The sequence below is a fragment of the Xiphias gladius genome, chromosome 20 (genome assembly GCF_016859285.1).
Source record: "Xiphias gladius isolate SHS-SW01 ecotype Sanya breed wild chromosome 20, ASM1685928v1, whole genome shotgun sequence".
In the NCBI taxonomy this organism is placed as follows: Eukaryota; Metazoa; Chordata; class Actinopteri; order Istiophoriformes; family Xiphiidae; genus Xiphias; species Xiphias gladius.
This window is the reverse complement of record NC_053419.1, coordinates 11598098-11620194: the sequence shown is the minus strand read 5'-3', so window position 1 is coordinate 11620194 and position 22097 is coordinate 11598098. Positions and strand designations below refer to the sequence as shown.

The 22097-nt window shown below is 40.0% G+C and overlaps 1 protein-coding gene and 1 long non-coding RNA gene across 3 annotated transcripts in view; one reads left to right on the top strand and one right to left on the bottom strand.

The window, feature by feature from the left end:
- Nucleotides 1-630: 630 nt before the first annotated feature.
- Nucleotides 631-21625, bottom strand: LOC120806433. Its single transcript, XR_005709701.1, has 4 exons — nt 20951-21625; nt 18999-19214; nt 2095-2166; nt 631-949 (listed from the first exon to the last, which is right to left on the bottom strand). It is a non-coding gene; the product is annotated as an uncharacterized LOC120806433 (long non-coding RNA).
- The window catches only part of sh2d3ca (SH2 domain containing 3Ca), a 55240-nt gene continuing 50467 nt past the window's right edge, over nt 17325-22097 (top strand). For both annotated transcript variants that reach the window (XM_040157627.1, XM_040157626.1), the window contains exons 1-3: nt 17325-17435; nt 18970-19245; nt 19377-19899. In XM_040157627.1, coding sequence (XP_040013561.1) covers nt 17417-17435; nt 18970-19245; nt 19377-19899 — 818 coding nt within the window. In that variant the 5' untranslated portion in view covers nt 17325-17416. The remainder of the gene's footprint in view (nt 17436-18969; nt 19246-19376; nt 19900-22097) is intronic.

Here is a 22097-nt window from a genome sequence, read left to right as displayed (position 1 = left end):
GTTCCTGTGCTGGTTTTTTCGACTTACCACTCTTCTGCCAAAAATTTAAACAGGACTACATATATTTAAACATAATTAGGTGAAAGAGTAGGTTCCTAAATATTTACTCGAGTAAAGGTTTAAGCTCAAAAAGACTGAGTTTGTATTTTTACTCAATTTTCACTTTGAACCTCTCAGCACTAAACACTATAGCAACACATCTGGGTTCCCTGGTGTATGTGTGTTAGTGAGTGAATGTGTGACTTTGCATGATCAAACATGTCACATATGTAATTTTGCTGATCTCCTATATTACAGGGGGATCAAACACAGTCACGTATTGCCACCGTCAGCAATTCCTCTTCATTGGCTGGCACGCCCCCCCACACACACACACACACACACACACACACAAAGGTCAGGGTGTAATCCCTATCTTTTTTTTCTGTCACTCACAGGTCAGGGCTGATGTGAGTGGTTTACCGCAGTTAAAAAAGGCAGACTGCATCATAATAATAAGCACTGTTTATCAATAACAATAACAAAATATTTATCTAATTTTTTACATTAGATTTTTACCTACACACACAAACACACACACACACACGCTTCGCTGAATGTTTAATGCATCCTTGAGCTTCCATCTTATCTTACCACAATTTTCTATGTTTTCATCCCTTGGCAGAGTGTACACTTTTAAAGATCACCTTTCAAAAGAACTGTTTCTGATGTGTGCCAGCCTCACGGACAGCAGCTTACTTTATTCACAGCGTTTCCCCTCCTGACGCTGTAGTTCTTTTTAACATTTGTTGGAGCGTTACACTGCAAAAAGATAAAGGGATAGGGCATGCCACTGAGCAGAGGCTGTTGTTGTTGCTGGCTATATTTCCATGGCGAGGATGAGCTTCAGTGGAGAGATTCATCAGCTTGATTGCACCTCCCTCAAGGCCTCAAACTGGAGGACTTGAACCTGAAGTCCACACAGATGGGAACAAAACTCCTTAAATTCTGTGCGTTAGCAGAAAAATATTGAGTCGACCTAGAAATCTTGATAACGTATTATATTACAGCCCAAAAATTACTGTTTAACCCTTTAGTACATATGGGATATCAATCTCAATACTATGGTATACACTATTGTTGCTTGGGAGCAAAACAGTTTGGGAACAAGGGCGTACCCTAATGGCTCTACAGTAGTAACAAAATAGTTACATGAATGTTTTTAAAGTAAAGACAGAATGTTTGGGAACAGTAATGTGGTTTTGGGTTCCAATGTACAGTGTAGGATCCATCTGATTATCAAAACTGAAGTTACTGAAGAGCTTAGGCCAACTTTTATTTCTTCTTATATCATTATATCACAAACCATTAAGGAGCGGAATACATATGCTTCCACAACGTAACTCTGTTGTGGTTTATTGTATTGATTATGCAGGGAGTTATTCATCAGATCAATAATATCATGTCACTTTTCTCTGTTTTCATCAACAGTTAAGGTAAGAGGTGTTATTTTTTTTGGGGGAAGTACCCTACCATCAAGACAAAGCACTAAAAATGTGGAAGAAAGCTCTCTCATTTCAGTAAGGGTAATTATAGTGTAGTTACAGTTTATGTGGGCTGTAAAATAAAGCAACCCCTTATTTGCTCTTTTCCCAAGGCAATTTCAAAGTAAGTATTGGGTATGCAGGCTGTAAGACAGTCAGTCTATTACCACAATAAAAACTATTAAACAGTAAACACTACATATGACCAACTCAATGTTAAAATAGAGGTCAAAGTTTAAACACAAATGTAAATCTACTGAATTTGTTTGTTGGCATGAGAATCTGTGGCTCTGAACTGATGTTCAAAGCCTCGAGATAAAGCTGAAAACTGAAACTGAACTGAAATTAGAAATTAGCTTGCCATACATTTTTACCGCACTGTTTTTTTTGGCGGTAATGTTATTATTGAGGGACACTAAAACTGAGGCTAAGCCTGTACCTACAGTATATAGATAATATAAAAAGCGTAGAAGGGTGAAATTTATTTCTAGGCACTCCCTAAACAAAAAGTGGTTACCTCCTTGTACCCAACAGGTGATTCACTGGTATGCTAAATGTAGAAAATATTTACACTGATGCGGGTCGTCACCAAAATCTTTCATTCTCTGCCATTATGAGATAACGCCTTTCCCCAGGTAGCTAGCTGAAGAGTTGACAGAAAGACAAAAAGACAAGTGTTGATGTGAGAGCTTTTGTAAGAAATGTCAGATAACAATGCAAGACTCCCTGCTTCACTGTGATGTGAGTACACTCGCGAATACTAAAAGAGCCTGCAATTCCCAAACTCTCTTAGATGATATAGTCTGACTCAGACCCCGTCCAGTTGTTGTGCCTCCGAGGCTCTGTGAGAAAAAGTGCAGCCAGACATCCCAGTCAGCTAATTTCTCTCACATTTCCTGCTCTGATTTCTTTAACCCTGAAGGTCACTGGAGACTTAAGAACAACTGCAGTACCACTATGAATGCTTTTAAAGTGGTTTAGAGTGAACTAAGTCATACTGTATAGTCGTTACAAGTTCATTTATAGGTGAGAGAGTGAATGATTCTTAGTACTGGAGCCTATGCCTGTGCCTGTCTTTTGAGTGGTAGTTGGTATTTGTTATTATTGTTTTAACTATTGGTTAAAACATAATACACTCAGATAATCTAAAACCAATTATACCCCAGTCATTTGCTTAAGTTGAAAAACTCTTTCACTGAGTGAAATGGTTTCCACTTTGAGAAAAACATCATTACTACCATTAGTTGTCTTTTTCTTAGTGGAGCACATACACTTTTCATTTCCTTCTGCTCGTTAACTAACAAAGTTCTTTTTATCTGGTCTTAACCAAACTCTTTCAGGGTTTGACCTGAATATTCTTTGCACTTTCTTTGATTTTGTTTGCAATGATTACATCAATCCTGAGGGAGGAGATGGAAATGGGATTGGTTGTGATTGTTAGAAGTCTTGAAATAGAAATGGGCATGACAACTCACCCACAACTGTTATTTTAGCCGCAAGGAACGCTTTTATGCACAGGTTTTGGGCCATTCACTTCTCAGATATCTGCTGCCAGCCCTGGTGAATGTAATTTTATTTGCGGTGCTCGAAGTATCAAAAGATTACATTTGAAAAACGTAACAGTAAAATTTTTTTTGAAGAATCAATGTCCTGGTGATGACTCAGGATAACCCACAGACTTTGCTATTACAATATCTTGCTATTTTTTTACCAGACGTAAAAAAGGCTTTAGTCACCTCAATTGTATTAGGGTGGAGGCAGAGGCCTCGGCAGCTGATATCTCAAAACCTCAGCAAATAAAGTCAGAAACATTTGCATGGCTAGATATTATTGGGGTAAGTGAGGAGGGACTGTATGTTTTCTTGTGATATTGGTGAATTTACACTAAGTAGACTGACAACAGAACAGACAATAAGCTCTGTAAACATTGCAACACATTTCTCTAAACCTGCATTAAATTATTTTTTGGGCACTTGGGGACAAAAAAAACAAGCTGTTAAACTGACATATCGTCACCTCATCACTAATATCATTGTACATTCAATTTTTCTGTTTCAGCCTTTAACAAACACCATTTCCCATAGGCCATAAACTATTGTGGGTAAAATGTCGTGGCTCGCCAAAAGAGGCGAGTCCATGGGTGAGTTGAAGGTTTACTGATATTTCAGACAGGTCTGTCATAACAACGGGACAGAGAGGTACCAACATCAGAGACATTATAGACAGCAGAGACGACAACTAAAAAGTTGAAAAAACTACAGTGAAATAGAGCATGGGAGGATATGTTTGTGATTAAACTCAAGTTACATTGACTTAAGTACACACACTGCCACACTGATAGCTTTTCATGGGAGGCAGTTTTTGGTATGCTAACAAATTAATAGTTAGTTAACTTAAATATTAAAATCACAAAGGCTTTAATTTCTAATAGCAAGTGCTATAGTGGATGCCAATTTCTGTATGGAAAGTAAACCCCAGGAACAGGGGATTGCATTGAGTTACAGGAGCTAGTCGAACAGAAGCTAGCCTGACGTGACGCCAACGCATTAGCTCTCTATGGCTAACTTGTTTGCAAACAGTTGCCTATTTACACATCTAAAAGACACAGAGCGACATTACTTTCATTTGGAGTTGTGTTTGAGTCCACACAAGAAATGAAAGTCCAATATTCACCTGCCTCTAAGCTTTTGGTCTCCACCAACTCCTGAGAAAAATGTCTGGCTCTTCAATTGCTAAATGCTTCGTTGTGTATCTACTCGCTAACTTTGTCTGTCATCAGTTTGTTGGGTGGTAATTCTTTGTGGGTTCGTCACTTTGAGCAACCTTTTTCACACATAAGTAGTCATAGCGCATTGTTGATGTAAAAATATTGACTTTACACACTTTACACTGTATATACTGTACGTTGGCCACGTTACTGATCACTTCTGGGTGCTTAGCAACTCATCAACGCTGCCAAAACCAAAACCATTCAATGCCCCCCCCCCCATCATTGCATTTACACACAAGACACACACACACACACTCACACCACACACAGACACACATCCATTTGCGTAGATACTTTTTTGCTGGACTTCTATTTTTGCCTCCCGTCAACTACTTACCCACCAGTTTGAATTCATATTGTACTCCTTAGTTTGTTTTTGTCCCCTGTGTTTTTGTTGAACGTCTTTGTCTTACTTTGTATATTCTCTTTTGGTTGTCTACAGTTGTTGTGTATTCACTTTACTGAACAATTAAAAAAAGAAAAAAAAGAGAAGATATTTGATTTCTGGTGTAATATGGCTGCTCCTTCCTCATGAGATTGACTGAGGTTTAAAATCTTAAAAACAAAACAACAACATTTAATTGCTTATAGTATATATTTCTGTCATATCGCAGAGCTAAACCCTGTTACAATTGAGATAGAAGGTCTAATCACAGAAACAGGACAATAGAACAGAGAAAATTGTCTTTTGAAGAGCTAATTACAATACTATTTATTGGAGCTTCAGTAGAAGAGGATTCATTTTGTTTGCTTTGTATGAATAGCACTTGAGCTGTCAGCGTATTCACACATGAGTAGACATAAAAACACTGTTAATGAGGAGCTGGAAAGCTCCTCAAATCACCCCACAAATCAAATAAGTATGCAAATAAGGACAGTAGAATACTTAACAAACAAACAAACAGAAAGGATCTCTGTGTGTCTCAGAGGCAGTTTTTTCCCCTGTGTTGTGTGCTTCATTGCACAGGTATGTGTTTGTGAATTTGTATGTGTGACTTACACACAAATTCACAGTCTTACAGTCACTTCTGATGAAACATCAAAGAAGACATCAACATCAACCAACGGTACTTTTCTGCAGCAGGACAGTACATAAGCTTCAACTTGAGTAAATACCAAACTTTTAATGCCAAATTAGTATATTTTTGAGGTAAATTTGGAAGGAGAGCAGGTAAAGACAAGACAATGAAGATACTGCGGATGTAGAATGCATTACACAGGCAGGAATTGCAAATATGATATTACAGTAGTGAGGGGGAGAGAATGACTGATAGAGCAATGCTTTTTTTAGACACTGCAGTGCTTCAGCATTCAATGCAAATGCTCTTTCAAATGCACACACACACACACACACACACACACACACACACACACACACACACACACACACACACACACACACACACACACACACACACACACACACACACACACACAAATGCACACATTCATATAGAAAAACAGAGTGATGCATCATTTCATGTAATTACAGCCATTTGATTAAAAAGCTGTTTAGAAAAAAAATGCTCCAGATTTGCTGCAAATGTATGAATACCAAGGAAAACAAACGAAAAAATCTTATGTTCAGATTCATATTACAGCTTTAAAATGATGTTGTGACGTCGCAGCAAATAGTGACTCTGTCTATCTGTCAATATGCTCGCTGCCCATCTAAACTCCTGCCTCTTATTAGATTTCATCCATAAATAATTGATGACTTTGCACCTCCCCCATCTCCCTCAATCTCACTCTTTCTGGCTCACCCCTTCAGTCAGCTGTGAAGAAGGACAGTCAAGGCTGAACAATGTGATTTTGAATGTGCATTTGTGCGTGCGTGCGTGCGTGCGTGCGTGCGTGCGTGCGTGCGTGTGTGTGTGTTTGTAAACCATGAAGCACAGAGTGCCTGGTTTGTTTCCAGGAGGCAGGAACTGATGGTGAGAAAAAGGAAAAAGGGAAGGAGAAATTAGAAAGAGAGATGCAGAGAGTTTCATACAAAACCAAATGTACAGTAAAGCACAATGAAGTGAAATGCATTAACAAAATAACAATATAATGGTGTAGCTTTGTTTTAGATTAGATGAAACATTTATGATCTGCTTGCAGAAATTGGGTCATAGTGCAGCACACAAACTAGACAATCGTCATTCTAATCTAATCCGGACCACAATAAATAAATAAATAATCACAAAAAAGACGAGGAAAGGATTGGCTCAAAAGCATTCCCTCTATGTTGGCTTTTACATTAAAAGTTACAATACAGAATTATGCATCTTGCATTGTTTGCTCCTGACATATTTAATGAATTTCAAAACGGAGAGAGCACTTAATTTATCCTCTCCAGTGAAGCCGTTGGCTAGTTGAACTGTTTGTGAGATTAAAGTGTATGTGACAACTTGAAAACAGTTAAATGGATCACAGATGGAGTTGCCCGGTTGTCTTTTTCCTGAGCCTTTTAAGGACTTCTCATCCATATTTTTAACACTTGCCTTTTCCCATATGTTCTCATTCGGGATCTGCTCAAAAGTCCAGATGGACATGAGTCTCACTCGAGACAGGCCTTATAACAGGACTAAGAGAAATTGAATTTCAAAGACACAACACTATTACTTGACTAAACATTAATGAGGGAGAATGAAACAATTCTTTATTTTATATTGTTGAGATAGATAGTCTAGGTCTGTGCCAGCTGACTGGATGCTGAGAGAATAAGAAAAGATCATGATTAAGCTGCCACAGTGAGTGTGTTTGTGTGCAGGAGGAAGAGGAAGAAAGGAAACTGGGACATGTTTTCATTAAATACCTACAATGAGCTTTCTTATACATATTGCTGAACATTTAGTATCCAAAGCAATTCAATTTGTAATTTGTTAATTTTGGCCATCTGGGACCTGTGGGGTTGCTTTTAGTGAGGTATGTTATAAATATTTCCTTGTAGAGTAATAAGTGAGCTATCAGAAGCAGTGGATGAGAAGTTATGAAATATTGAAAAGGGATTACTTCACTGGGATTAAAAAAAAAAAAAAAACTATCTGTTTGCTTCTTTAAGCCTGGGCAAGTGCTCTTGTTGAGCTCAAACGGAAAATTGTAGCATGGCCACTGCTGGGGTGAACATATCATGTCTTTGTTGTGGGGCTTGATTGCACTTGCTCTTAATGGTACCTCCATGGGGCTTTGAATGAATACTCACAGCCTCTGTGTATCCCTTTGTCATTATCTTCCTTTTGCCCTCCTGCACATGTGCAGAAGTGTGTCTACATGTGTGTGTTAGAGCTGATCTGTCTGAGAGCTTAATGATAAGGAGTTGGGAGGCTCTTGGTCATGATTCTGCCTCGATCTCGTCAGGAGTGCTTCTCCACACCAATAGCCCATTTGTTTATGCACTGGATTGCCCCATCACTGGCCTATGTAAAATATCACATTGGGGAGGTAAGGATGCCATTTAACAGGACCTTTAAGTTTAGCATTTATTTTTTCACTAAATTGTCAGTGTTTCCTTCATATTTTTTCTCTCTGGATCACTGTCCATGGTGCTGATCCCCCCCTGTCCTCCGAACCCATGCTGAGTGAGAAAGCAGCACACGTGAGAATTCGGTTTTGCCACAATGTGTTTTGCTATTTTTGTGCTGTTTGTGTAACAGCTTTGCCAGAGGTCTGGTCAGCCTCTGCATTAATAAACCTCACTGTGTTTGGTTCAAAACCATGCAAACTGGTCGGTTTTGTCTCAACTGATGAATTGGGGGATTCAGGCTAAAACAAAGCACACAGCATATCAATGTGACGTCATGCCCAGAATTTGATCCAGATTATTCTTTTCTCCTTGAATGTTTTGACTGATTCGATAGACAATCTAACCTCATTCGATATGCATGAGCGTCATCGGACAAGGGCAAGAAACGGGACCTGCAACGGGTTCTACTCAGGCAGGGTACATTCTGTTTTAAAACTTTTCCTCTGGGAGACCAATCTCAGTAATCGCCAAGAACCCTGTTGAAGAGTGTCTGTCTGAGATTTATTATGGTAGGCTCCTCAACCGGCCTTCCTGATATTCACTCCTCACAGAAATTCAGTTTATACAGCTTAACGATCCATTGGCTAAAACTTACTTTGACCATTATTATTGTTGGCGTTTATTGCGACACCATGTATTATTATTCTCTGATTAATTTTGCAGAATTTTCAAGTACTGACCACATAAGGTAAAACTATGGTGTGAAAGGAGTTGATATAATGAATGCTCTGCAGTGCTCATGATTCTTCTCACGCATCAAGTTCCGTAGATATCTTATATATTTCACAAGTGGGACCAAAACACTTCACTCCCGATGCAGCTCCATCTTCAGCTGCAGTCATACATCAAAGTTTACATGCTGTTTGATCAAAGCAAACACGTATAATTTAAGTGGCTTACATTCAAATCGAGCACACAAATTTGCATTGGTTTGTGCTTGATTTGGTTTCTTCTACGACCTCAGTTATTTGCAGTCCTCTAGCGGTTGAAAGCGTACATTACATGATGGAAAAAGAACCAAAGTATCTCTGTTTACTTTGTACTATAAACACAGAGTTAATCTGATGCTGTTACAGTATTGTGTGTCTTGTTGCTTCAGTTGAATAAGTTTCATAACCACTTGGCCTCGGGTGACTGTTCTCATAACACTATAAATCTGATGGGAAAGAAGTAGCAACAGCCTAATAATTTTAGAGGCAAGTATATGAGCTGAATTCCAGTGGACTGAATCCTTGGGATGCCAAGAAGATCAGACAGGAAAGTGAAATAGAAGAACTCCTCCATCCTTCAACAACTCTCTCACTGGTGCCCTTAGATACTTAATCCCCAACTGCTCCGGTGAACTTCCCCAGGGGCCAAAAGTAGAAGTGAGACAACCCTGGACGGAGTTAGTGCATGTACGTAACCCTGTGACCTGCAGCTACTCGCACTGCTGTTACAGTAAAGACAGCAAAGATGGTTTATTGAAGATGTCCTTTTCAAGCTGTAATATGCAAGAATTTTTAATTAAACAATTTATTCATCCTTGGTTATTACATTAACTAAAAATGGTTTGACATATAAAGTGCTTGTACATTTTTTTCGAGGGAGGACACACACACATGCAATATGTATGTGACCAAGTAAGAAAACGAGATGAATAGATTTCATAATTTGCTGATTTTCCAAACATGGAAATTCTCAATACCGATAAATCTTTATTCCTAACAATGCACCCTGCAGACAAGAGTACAGAAAAATGCACAGTATATAAAGCCATGGATATATGTAGAGTAAAAGATCAAAGTACCACCACATCAAATACACTGCAGTTTTCATGGAGGAGTCTGTGTTTATTCCTCATGATTCAACACCAACAGAAAGGAGTGTTACTATGAGAGCGACACCTGGTGCAGATGAGTCACCTTCAGCTGGCTGGACTGCTAGACTCATTACAGAGTTGGACACACACACACACACACACACACACACACACACACACACACACACACACACAGAGGCACAGACACATACACCTGTATTCCTTATTAGTAAGCTGGCCTCTTGACTTCCCTCCCAAACCGCAAAGGGGATGACACAGAAACTGATATCAGAAGACCAACAGCAGATTGTTGGGTAATTGTGCGTGTTCATTATTCTGTCCATGCCATTGTGCTCACTGTGCTCTCTTATCATTTCGCTGATACTGGACATTTAATACCACTCTTCATATATACATATACATATATATATATATATATATATACTGGTATTCAATGTCCAGTGTCAGCTAAATGATAAGACTCCTTCCTTCCTTCTTCTTTCATTGAACCTATGATAAAAATCATAGTAAGATAGACAAGCCACAACCTTGATTTCCTGCTGAAACCTATAGACATTGATGATATAATAGAACAAATAGGCTAAAAGAGCAGATTACCCAGCAGTATAGTGCCGTTTTTATTTTAAAAAAAAGATAAGCTTAACTATCAAAAAATATGGATGTGAATTAAAAATCTATATCTAGATGTCTATATCACTTTCGGTTTGACCCAGTCTGGTAAAACAGAAAGGGATAGTGGCAGGTAAACTGTTTATTATCTTATTGCCCTGACAAAGCCAACCTGTTTTACATTCTGTTATAAAAGATGTTTCACTCTTAATCGGCATCTATCCTGATCAGAAGTCAGGTAATATGGATCGGCAAATGCCAAGGAAATACCTGTTTCTTCATCGTTTACTTTCCAAATGTCTCTGTATTGATGATCCCGAAGTAAAAATCTCCCATGTCTGGTGTCCGTGGTTTAAAAAAATACAACATTCAGAGTGCTGGCTCTCTTCCTCCTGGTGTACAGGAAGACACAAGCTGCCAGAAACTGGCACAGTTCCTGTCAGCACAGTTCCTGTCAGCTGGGGCTTTCTCAGGTCTTCTTGTATTTTTCCAAAATAATTCAAACTCACACAGTGAACATCTGAGCATCGCAGAGACAGTTCCAGTGTCCCTGTCTATATAGAAACATGCCAGTCACTCAGTGACCCTCACACATCTGCTGTCAATCTTCTGGATAACACCCAAACCACAAACCTACACCCACACTTACTTCATTTTACCCAATGTGTACTTTGTGACTGATTACTTTGAGTCTTATCTACAGTATTGCGGATAAACTGACTCTGTACAGTTCTATGTATCATTACAACCATTAACATTAAGTTGTTCAAATTACTCACAAACAGCTTTTTTGCCTAATTAATGGCTTGGTTGATCCCATACACTATACGCAGTGTCTTATAGTCTTACATCTTATATCTTATCATATGTTGCAGGAATGAAAAATGCTGCCAGTAGCAGCAAAGTTATACATTCATTTTAAATTCTACTTTGAATGAATGTGTTTAATGTATTGTAATTTTTTTTTTGTGCTGTAATTGGTCTCTGCTAGATCAGCTGATACCTCCCTTATGTGAAATTCAACTGTCTCTGGCGCCCCCCACAGTCTGAAACACATGACGACACATCTTAAATAATTTAACATATTTGAATCCACCACTACACTGAATTCAGCTATTTACAGAGATTATACACTCTAATAGGCGTTAACTGTAACAGGTTGGCTACATACCAGGGTGCCATAATTACACACACACGCGCACGCACACACACACACACACACACACACACACACACACACACACACACACACACACACACACACACACACGGAGGGTGAGCAGTTATTTGTCAACAATGCCATGGTACTGCTGTGCTGAAAGTTGTTGCTGAAGAAATAAACCATCTGAGCGATGAGGTCAAGATCATAACTGCTAATACACTTGTGCCGTAGGGCTGTAGGCACTTTCGATGTATTTGTGATTTTTGGTGCTGCTGCAGTAGCTGGCGTCAAGAGTCTCAACGGTTGTCTTGTTATGAACTGATGCAAATCTGGGCGGACAGTCCCTTCTGCTTTAACGTACCTGGAAGCAGATCCATTTTGAAGAAAAGAAAAAATAAAAACAGGTCAAACGTTCTTAGGAAACTCTGTCATTCTTCCAGCAGCAGATGGTGTTTAGAAATGTGCAGTGATCGTACATGCAGTACCAAGAGTTATAACATACTGTACAGAGCAAACCAAAAACAAGTGTTTATAGTCTTCTAATTACTGTAATATCTCTGTGTCTCTAGCAGCAATAACTAACTAGTGACTAAGAGTTGTAGAAGAAAGTCGACGATACACTGAGTCAATAATTCTGACTGTATCACATTCGACCTTTAAGCGTCTAAGTTTGGACATGATGCTGCTACATTGCTCCATCTATGAGGGGTTTTAGACATTTGAGGTCAAATATATGTAACAATAACATAAAATAGACCAAAATTATTTACCAATTATATACGAAGGTTTTAACACAAAAAATAATGAAATCTGTTTGGTGGACAAATGCCAGTCTTGATGACTCAGCCATTTCATTACAAATGACAAACAGCATGCATTTTTTTTTCTCTCGTTTCGAAGCAGTACCATTAAGTCAAGGTCCTCACAAGTAAAGCAAAGGATGTATCTGTGTATGCCAGGATGAATGTGTGTTCTTGTGTGTGCGCGCTACTTTAATTTCACCTTGATGACAAACAAGGTTTCAATAATTCATCTCTCAGCCTCCCTTATGTTGAGACAAACAGAGGCCACATCAATACAAAGTGCCAAAACCTGATGACAACACAATCTGCAACTTGACCTTTTCCTCTCTCACCTTGTTTTCTGCAGCATTTCTCTTTTAACGGACGGTACACAGCAATAAGTGACGGACAGGATGCTTGAAAGGAAAAGGAGATGCCATGACACAAAGGAGGAGGGATATAAAGTATAGAGAATAGGTTGCATGCCCACAGAACATAAACAGAGCTTAAAATAAACGAAGATAAACTGTTGGGGAGGTTGGACCTGAAGGGAGAGAACATAGAGAAAACTTTAAAAGTTACTTTTTGATGCATCATGGTACAAAAGAAAAAAAAGAACAAAATATATATATACACTCTTCAGTTACAAGGCAGCTGTGACTTTCATTCTTGGGCCATGACCTTTTCTCTACTTCTTCATTTTTTTGACGAATACAAGTGAAAAAATTATTGATGTAGTGCAGTTATTAAATAGGGTAGATTAAACAAACCAACACTATATAATGTAGTTGACCTGAGCTCAACCTCGACTAGCTCTAATATTAAAAATGTACCACATCGTCTTGTATGTATGTATGCATATCTACAAGTATAACCCAAAAAGCAGCCATTCAGCTGTATAATGCGTACTGTTGCTTTTGATACTTAAAAGTACATTTTGCTGATAATCTCTGTACTTTTGTACTTCTGTACTAAAATTTGATTTCAGGACTTTTTACTTGATTTGGAGAATTTGCTCACTGTTGTACGGCTACTTTCTACTTGGGTAAAAGATGTGAGTACTTCTTCCTCTGCTTCAACTGACTACAGCTTTAGAGTGTCCACAGTAAACCAAAGTGAGAACAGTTGCCATCAATCATCCAGTCATGTTCTAATGAAGACAGTAGATACTAATGCCAGTTTAGATGATTTTGTAAAGGTGCGATAGCATGGCAAAGCCACTGCATTTCACAGTAATGTACAGTTGATACAATACATTGTAGTCATCCAGAAATAAGTTTATAATTCACATTCAAGGGTTAACAGCTCTGGGTAATTGATTCAAAGCGCTGCTTAGGTGTCACAGTACACAGGAGCAGTGTTTTGCAAATCACAAACGTCAGTTTTTTGGGTTTTTTTTGCTATAAACCAAATTATCCAATGGAATACAATAATAGCAACAATTCATCAAAAGTTAAAGCTGACATTTTTGGAAATATAATGGAGGCAAGAAAGGCATAATCATAAAACCATATGTTTTTACGTTTCTAGGCTACATTGCAGAATTTTCACTCTGTCTGTTCAAATTCCGACAATGTTAAATATAAATGGCAGATAATAGTTACCTATCATCTATTAGACATTTATTACCTATCTATCAGTTCCTTTATTTCTTGCAGCATTCAGCAATATTACATTGATAAATAAACATAAATAACCAAATAAGCAAGAACAACATTTTTTACTCTAATCCACTGAGGAATATAAAAGCGTTAGCACACTGAATCTGCCCAGTAAGCTTTTATATTGTTTTTTTATGCAGAACACAGCTGTACATATGCTTCCTTAAGTGAGTATATTTGGTGCTATAATGTATAATTAAAATGCGCGCTAAACTGATGAAGGATCACAATTGTCTCGATATTTATACTTTATTACACCACATATGTGATTGAAGAAATAAAATAAATTGAAATATGATAACATGTACCAAAGTTGGGAGGGACCTCGGTCAGGGAGGCAGCATTCTTGTTTTTGTCTACATAAAGTTTCAGTTTTGTGTGTCTCTTCTACAGGTGGATCAGCGTGGCCTTGCATCAAAGTGACCGATATTTGTCATCATATGAGGATGGGGAAAGCTGAATTATTGAAAACTCGTTTTTCATCAAGGTGAAATTGAAGCAGCAGTCACAGGCACAACTTACACACACACACACACATTCACTTCAGGTATGTACACGAAGTCTAACATGAAAGTCCAGCCCATTATCTCAGGGTGTGCAAGGGCTTGCACATGTGTGAGTGTGTATGTTTACCACGCTTTATCATACGGTATCTCTCCCTTTACTTAATTTTCTTAAATGATATTACTAACTGGGACTAACTGCCCAATGTGACACAATTTTTTAAGAATCAGAAGTGTTTATCAAGAGTTATGATAAGATCAATTGAACTATTAAGCCATTAGACCTCCTTCTTGAATTGTCATAAAATTAGAAATGTGCATGGCTAATTTATCAGCTATTTTGTAGATCAAACGTGTATGCATCCACAGCGATGTGTGAAGTGTACATTGGTTCGAAGGATGGAAGTGTGGCTGTAGACATTTAACTAATAATTGTATAAAGAGACCACAGTGACTCTTTCTGGGATGCTGAGACCATCACTAAGCCATTTTACATTGAGACTACAAGAGTAGCCCATGAAGAGAACAACTTGTACAACAAAAAGCGTATTTGGTTGAGGATGCATGTGTGTATTTAAAGAGCCCCGGATTAAGGAGCTGAAAGTGATTTCTCAGTTTTGTTGACACAATAAAACCAGAGAATGTGATGATGAAACAACTGAGCAGTGAACTGTACGAGTCGACATGCAGCATTATCTTCTGGTGATATTTGTGTGGAAAATAGAAGACAATGAACAACTCTTTGAGGTTGCAGGTTGACAAATATGTTAACATGGTAATATTACTTCCTGTTTCAGCCTCTGATATTACTTTTAATAAAGGGGCTGTTTCAGTGTTTCATTTTGCAGTGCAATATAATTTACTCTTCCATTCCTTCGCAGTTCAGAGTTTCAAAACTACATATAGTGGTTTGGTACGTATTCACAGGAAGGCAAAAAGCATCTCTGCAGAAGCCACACACCCAAAAGTCGAAAGGAAGTGATAACCCGGATAAATGGCTGTTGAACACCATGTAGACTTGCATACACTACACCAAAGTAAAACATTACTCATTTTTGTGTTACTGTAGCATCCTAACTGGTGTTGCCTGATCTGATATTTGAAACAAAAAAAATCCCATTAAAATTCACTAAATTATGCATATTTTAAAGAAATAAATACACGTAAGAAAAAAAGTCTAACTAAAATGGAAATATTAAATTATACATTGTTCGTTTGTGGAGATCCTTATATAATAATAATAATAATAATAATAATAATAAAAATAAATAAGAGCAGTACTGTAAATAAATGAACAGGGAAAATAATAAAAAAAGATTCCAAATAATGAGTCAGTCTCCTTTTCGTTATTGTCTGGAAGAAAACAAATAATTAACAATATTTACAACACTAAAACTTAAATTAACCAAAAATAGCTCATGTGAAAACATTTTTCTTATGCAAAAATGTGTCTGATTCTGAGGTTTGACTGTGTGTCTCTTGTGAAAACTATGTGATGTTATTGAGGCCGCTCTGGAACTTATGCATAGTAAGTGAAATTTAAAAAACAAAGGAAGAAACAAAACAAATCACAAAGTGGTTTCTTATCAAATACGTCTATCATTCAGTATGGGTGTTACAAGCTACTGCTAGGAGACACAGAACTAGTCATTATTCATGTGACAAGGTTACTGGTAAAGGAAACATAAACAAACTGCAGATGCACTCATTTTGCAGGTAAAGACTCAAAAAGAAAACACCCTTATGAAGATCCTCCCTCTCAAATGTTTCTTTTTTTTTTTTAAGTTGTTCTCTTTTTTTCTTTCTTTTTTCCTCTGTATGATATTTACACAGTAAATATTTTTATTTAAAGGAGCTGTATTATTCCATCAAATTGATATATTCTATCTGTCTTTTGCACCATTTTTTACACCTATACCCAAAATTCAGCATGAAATATTTGGTATCTTTTAAGACTTTGTGACTTTCTCTAGAATTTAAAATAAAGTTCTCTGGATTTGACTAATACTTGGCTGCACAGCATGAGTTTGTGATGAGAGACCCATCGACAGGCTTTTTAAGAGGATTAAAAGATGGATGATTCTGAGGCACATACTATGCCTTCTGGAGGCACTTTGAGGTCTAATTTAATTAAACACACCGCTCTTACATCAGAAATCCAAGATGATCGCCTAAATAGCTGAAATTGGTATATCTACATCCTGCGGGAGAAGGAATGACACACACATCACTGCTGCCTGAAGTAAAAGAACTACAAAAATTAAAATAGGCATCATTATAGGGCGGTATGACTTTCACCCTAACTCGCAGAAATCCAATTCAAATTCTGGGTGTGCTACAGGACCTCCTGCATCGAGCTGAGACGCACAGACGTACAGAAACCCAGTTTCTACATAAGTATTCTTAAACACTTAAGAGTTAGGTTTTGACTTGGAGATATCGTAAATATGCAGAAGTGTGCAGTAACATCATAAGAATCACTGCTCTGATCAAACATTAACTATGTATATAAGCTGCACTGGGAAAGGACGTCCAGCTCGAGGTCGATAATCAAAGGTGATGGATATTATTACCCCAGGATGAGTTTAAAACCAGCTTTTTATTTCAGTGGTACAAAAGTCACCAATCACCACTGCTCTTTTAACACCTTACACCCCTCCCACTTTCCTTCACCACTCTTTCTATTCTATCAACACTTTTTCATCCTGGACAGAAGGCGCTTTCACACGTTTCATATATTTGTATTTTTATCTCACCCTGTCAACCCTTCTCATCTCCTTTTTTCTTTTCATTTCCTCTTACCATTGGTCGTCTCGGCTTTACACAGGATGTGTCACCGTCTGCCCTGCCGCTGTCACTGCCACTAATCTCTCAGTTTTGTCTCTCTCACACATGACAACTGTGTGCAGTATCTAGCCCACAGAAAGGAACTGTGGTTTATACAGATGTTTCTCCTTCTCAGCAAGAGGTTATCCACCCTTTCTGGCTCTCTTCCTCTCTTTTACTTCATCTTCTCTCAGATAAGCCATCCGTTACTCACCTGCAGCTGATCTTTAAGCCACACTGCAGCCCCAACATGAGCATGCGGAAACTAAGTGAGTGTTATGTGTGTTTGTGTGAGTCTCTGTGTAGAGCAGCTGCATTTTGTTCGTGTGTTTGCACATGCAATATCCTGAGTGTGAGCAGTTATGTTAGACAGACACTGCAATGTCAGTTTTTCAATGTTTTGTTGATAGGGATGAAATTCATGAATAATCGTGCAACTGAAATGCGAAGGAAGACTTGCACTACAATAAATAGAGGCTACTTCAGAGACTTGTTTTGTTCCGTTTTTTTTTTTTTAAGTCAGTTAAGTTACACTGCTTGTTGCTTATTATATCTCAGTACTGTGTATGATTTAAATTGCATACAGTATATGCTTTTAAAAACAGGTCCTTTATATGTTTGCTTCTGTGTTCAGAGAAAAAAAACAAAAACACAGCATGTGGAAAAATTTGATCACAAAGTCAAATTAGCAGTAGCAAGACAAACAAAAAAGAAAGTTACCTTTCATGCTTACCGGTATTGACACACAGAAACAATCAAGGAGGACCATATGCACCCACACACTCACATCTCACTCACACTCATGCCTCTACATATCTCAGCTGTAGAGTGGCTCAATCAAAAACTAGCTCTGCAACAGGGCATTTTGCTGTAACAGCCGGGCAGAGAGAGGAGGGCTTGTTTCCTAAGGTTGCATCAATTGATTTTTTGCCCACTTGGGGGCAAAAAAAAAACAAGCTGGAAACACATCATTTGACATTTTATCACCTTAGCAGTATGTTATCTGAACTTGCTATTAAACAGCTGCATATTGACACATCCAGCAGACATGGAGCAACATTATCATTTATTAGGAGTCGTGTTTCTGTCCACCTGATAAATCTAAGTCCAATATTAACTCCCCTTTTACCTCTATATTAGTCTTTGCCAACTGCTGAGAAAAACAATATCATGCCTTTAGCTTAGTGGAAGCTCCACTTAGCTGCTAACTTGATCTGCTGCTTAATGCTGGGCTGGTATCTGGTCATAGCTTTTTCTCTGAAAACAGCTGCTTGCTGAGTATTAAATCAAGGTTTTTATGAGAGCAGAATCTGCAGTCAGGAAAAACAATGAGCTCAAAGACAATAAAATGCTCCTCAGATCTGAGGGGAACTGAGCTGGGTGAAAACTCTCCGCGGGTTTGTCACTGCAAGTGGCACCTTTCACATTACATTTAGTTATTTGATCGATTCTTGATATAGAAAATATTGTGCGGCTTTAATTATCTCAGGTTCTTTAAAACTCTCTTCCCCTGTGCTCTCACTTTATCATCCACTTTACAACCCAAATGTCCTAACTGTCCCCCCCCAATTACTCTAGATTTCCAAAACTACCGACTCTCTTTTCCTACGAAACGCTTTAACACACAAAAACAAAAAAACCCAACTCCAGCTGAGTGGTTGCATGAGGATGAGTACAGAAACACTGACAAATGAGAAAATATTCAAAACTTGGACCAATTGTTAAAAAAATTGAAATTTCTCAAGCATAATAGTTCTCTGTTATTATTTCCCCCTTTTCTTTTCAACCTCTTCTCCTCTCCAGGTTTCAAGTGGTTCGGCAGCCTCACCAACCTCTCTTTCCGCCGCTCCAGCGACAGAGCTGAGTCCAACTCTTCGAAGTCGGGGTGTCAACCTGGAGACGGCAGTGACTGCGCCGCGGCCCCCACACGGGCCATGCTTCCCGTCGCTGAAGCCACGGTGGACGACCTTGTTTCCATGCGCCCCCGCACATCCAGCTACGTCTGCTCCAGTGACAGCTATACGCACGTGGGCACGCTGCCGCGGCTGCTGAGGAAGAAGAGGGACAAGAGTAACAAAGGTAAAGCGGCAGAAGTTGTGATCGACACTTAAGCGATCAAGCAATTGGTCTTGATTGGGTTTTTGTGTGTGTGTGTGTGTGTGTGTGTGTGTGTGTGTGTTTAATCCTGCTGTTCCCTTCTTCCGCATGAGGCCCCAGCAGCGGTAAGAGGGGTAAAGACACGAGCAGCATCGGCAGAAGCCAGAGCCAGCGACCCGCAGGGGACCAAGACCGAACCACAGCCGTGTCATCCAGAGTGGCTGGGGATGGGGCTGCCGTGAAAGCCGGCTCTGGGATCAGCCAGGACCCCCCCCCTGAGCCCGAGCCCGCGCCCGCAGGTGGGGTCAGTGCCACGAGCACGTGCCAAACACGCACCCAAACCGTCGCCTCTGGACCCGCGGGGGTCCGTGAAGATGCGTCGCCATCTGGTGGCTCGAGTGCTGCACAGCTGCAACCAGAGACCCGCGACGAGCGGGAAATCGCCCGGTCAAGTGCGGACTTGAGCCCCGGGCGGACTTCATCACCTCCGCCCCGCCGGGGCAGCGATCCGACTGAGACCGGTGAGGACGACGGGTTGGAGTCCGGGCTCGCGTCCAAAGCAGTGGAGGTCGCAGAGAGCACAGAGCTGACCGGAGGAGCAGAGGAGGGAAACCGAAGCTCTGACAGCATTTACAGGTTGTTTTTATTTATTTCAAAAGTTGTGTAATTATTGTTGATGTGAACAGTTAACTTTCCTTGCCCCCCCTCCCTCTTTTTTTGGTCAATAAAGACATAGAAGGAGGAAAGGTTGCTTGGGGGGGCATCCATTAAAGGGCTCATCCTTACAGTTTTACTCTGATTGTTTTGGTGTACACAGTATTATAGTGTGTCCACTGGTTTGCGGTAGTTTATTGAAAAGGGAAGGAGCCCTGTCCTGAGCAGAGTCCCTGTGTCAAAACCAGTGCTGGAAAGTAACCGAGGGAATTTACTGTACTTAAGTACTATTTTAAAGTACTTGTACTTTCCTTGAGTATTTCCATTTTGTGTTACTTTACACATATATTTGACTTTTCATACTCTGTGTAGATTTTGCTGACAATGCATCTGTACTTTTACGTAAGTGAAACTTAAATCAAGGGTTTTTATTTGTAATGCTCTCATTTGCATTGGTACTTTCACTTAAGTGTAGACCGCCGCCGGTCAAAAATCTCGTCGTAAGACCTACAGTATTTCACTTTTGTGCCTACGCGTTGCACGTGGCTGAAATCGTGCGTGTTTGACCAAATGACCACATGGCGAGTCAGGGCTGGTGGGGCGGGGGGGTGTCACGGTGCGTAAGCCGGGGTGGGGGGCGAAGATCTGCGGTGCGGGCTGCGTGTGGACCTCCCGGGGACGCCGCCCAGGTCACGCCTCGCAGTCGGCGCTGACTTTGTTGTGTTCAGGACTTGTCTCCGGCGATGGGTACGAGAAGGTGAGAAGATAACGCGATCCATTGCTTCACTTTCAGAGGGCGGCAGGTAACATCGACTCCACTCATTGATCGGACGCGCTGTTGCTGGTTTGACGTTTCTCTCTCATTTCGCATTGATTTGTTCTGACACACGGGAGACGGACGGAAATAAGCCTTTGCACTGCCAATTGTGCGCGCCTCGCAATGTAGTATGAAACAAAGTATCCACAAAGTCTGAAGTTTCTCCAAGAGCCTGGGGTGTGTGTGTGTGTGTGTGTGTGTGTTTGGGGGGTGTACCGTAACGCCTGGAGCTCAGCCGAGCAGATCGCATTTTCTCGCTGCTTTCCCGTGACACGCCGAGGTCTCCCTGCCCCCAGGGTTCCGGGCACGAAAGCCCAGTGCGCGTATCGTGTTGCGGTGGGATTTGCACTGCGTGCGGACGTACTTGAGCTGGCATCCACGCACTTCCAAGTGTGAGCTCGCCGCCTCAGGCCCACGAGGTCGTCCCGGGGACCGTGGGAAATTTAGTTGTAAAGTGTACCGCGGGTTCAGTATGGGCACATCAAAGAGCTCCCTCTCCTCTGTCTGTCCGTTCAGTCCTAAATCACAGGTCCTTCCATCCCTCGCTCCGACTGTCCATTTCTCTCCACTCTTCCTATTCTGTCCTAAGTGCAGCTCCTCACGTCTTTGACAGAGTCTGCCTGCTTTTTCTGGAAAACCTTTTGTCAGGTGATTCTCAGACAGTGTTGGTGGTGCTTTTGGCGGCTGGTAAGATTTGGCTCTGAAATGAAATACTGTCATGGTGTTTCCCTGAGTTCAGCTGGCACAGTTACGGGTGTTGTTCTTCAGTCTCATGCTCCCTCATGGAGCATAGCATTCAAATTGTTTGGCCACTAATTTGAAAGGCGGAGGAACAGAGATGCCCCCTTATTAACCCGTGGGTAGAGTTGAAACAGTTAGTCATCCATCCAGAGAAACTTAACCAGCAGCTGTTTTGATAATTGATTAATCATTTGAATCGGTTTTCATGCAAAAATGCCAAACATTTGCAGGTTTCCGTCGTCTCAGATGTGAGGAGTTGATGCTTTTTTTTGCCACATAGGACAGTAAACTGAACATCACTTGGTTGGCTAAAGCAAACCCTTTCAATTCGTCACCTTGGAATCGGCTGTGTTGCATTTTTCTAGAGCTGAATCGGTCAGAATTAGTTGATCGACAGAAAAATTAATCGGCAACGCTATTGATAATTGATTAATTGTCCACGTTGTATTTCAAGCCAAAATGCCAAACATTAGCTGGATCCAGCTTCTCGCTTGTTAGGATTTGCTGCTCTTCATGGTCTCATGTGATAGTGAACTGATAACTGGGTTTGGACTGTTCGTGGGAAAAACCAAGCTATTCGAAGGTGCCACTTTGGGCTTTAACACACTTGTCCAGGCTTTTC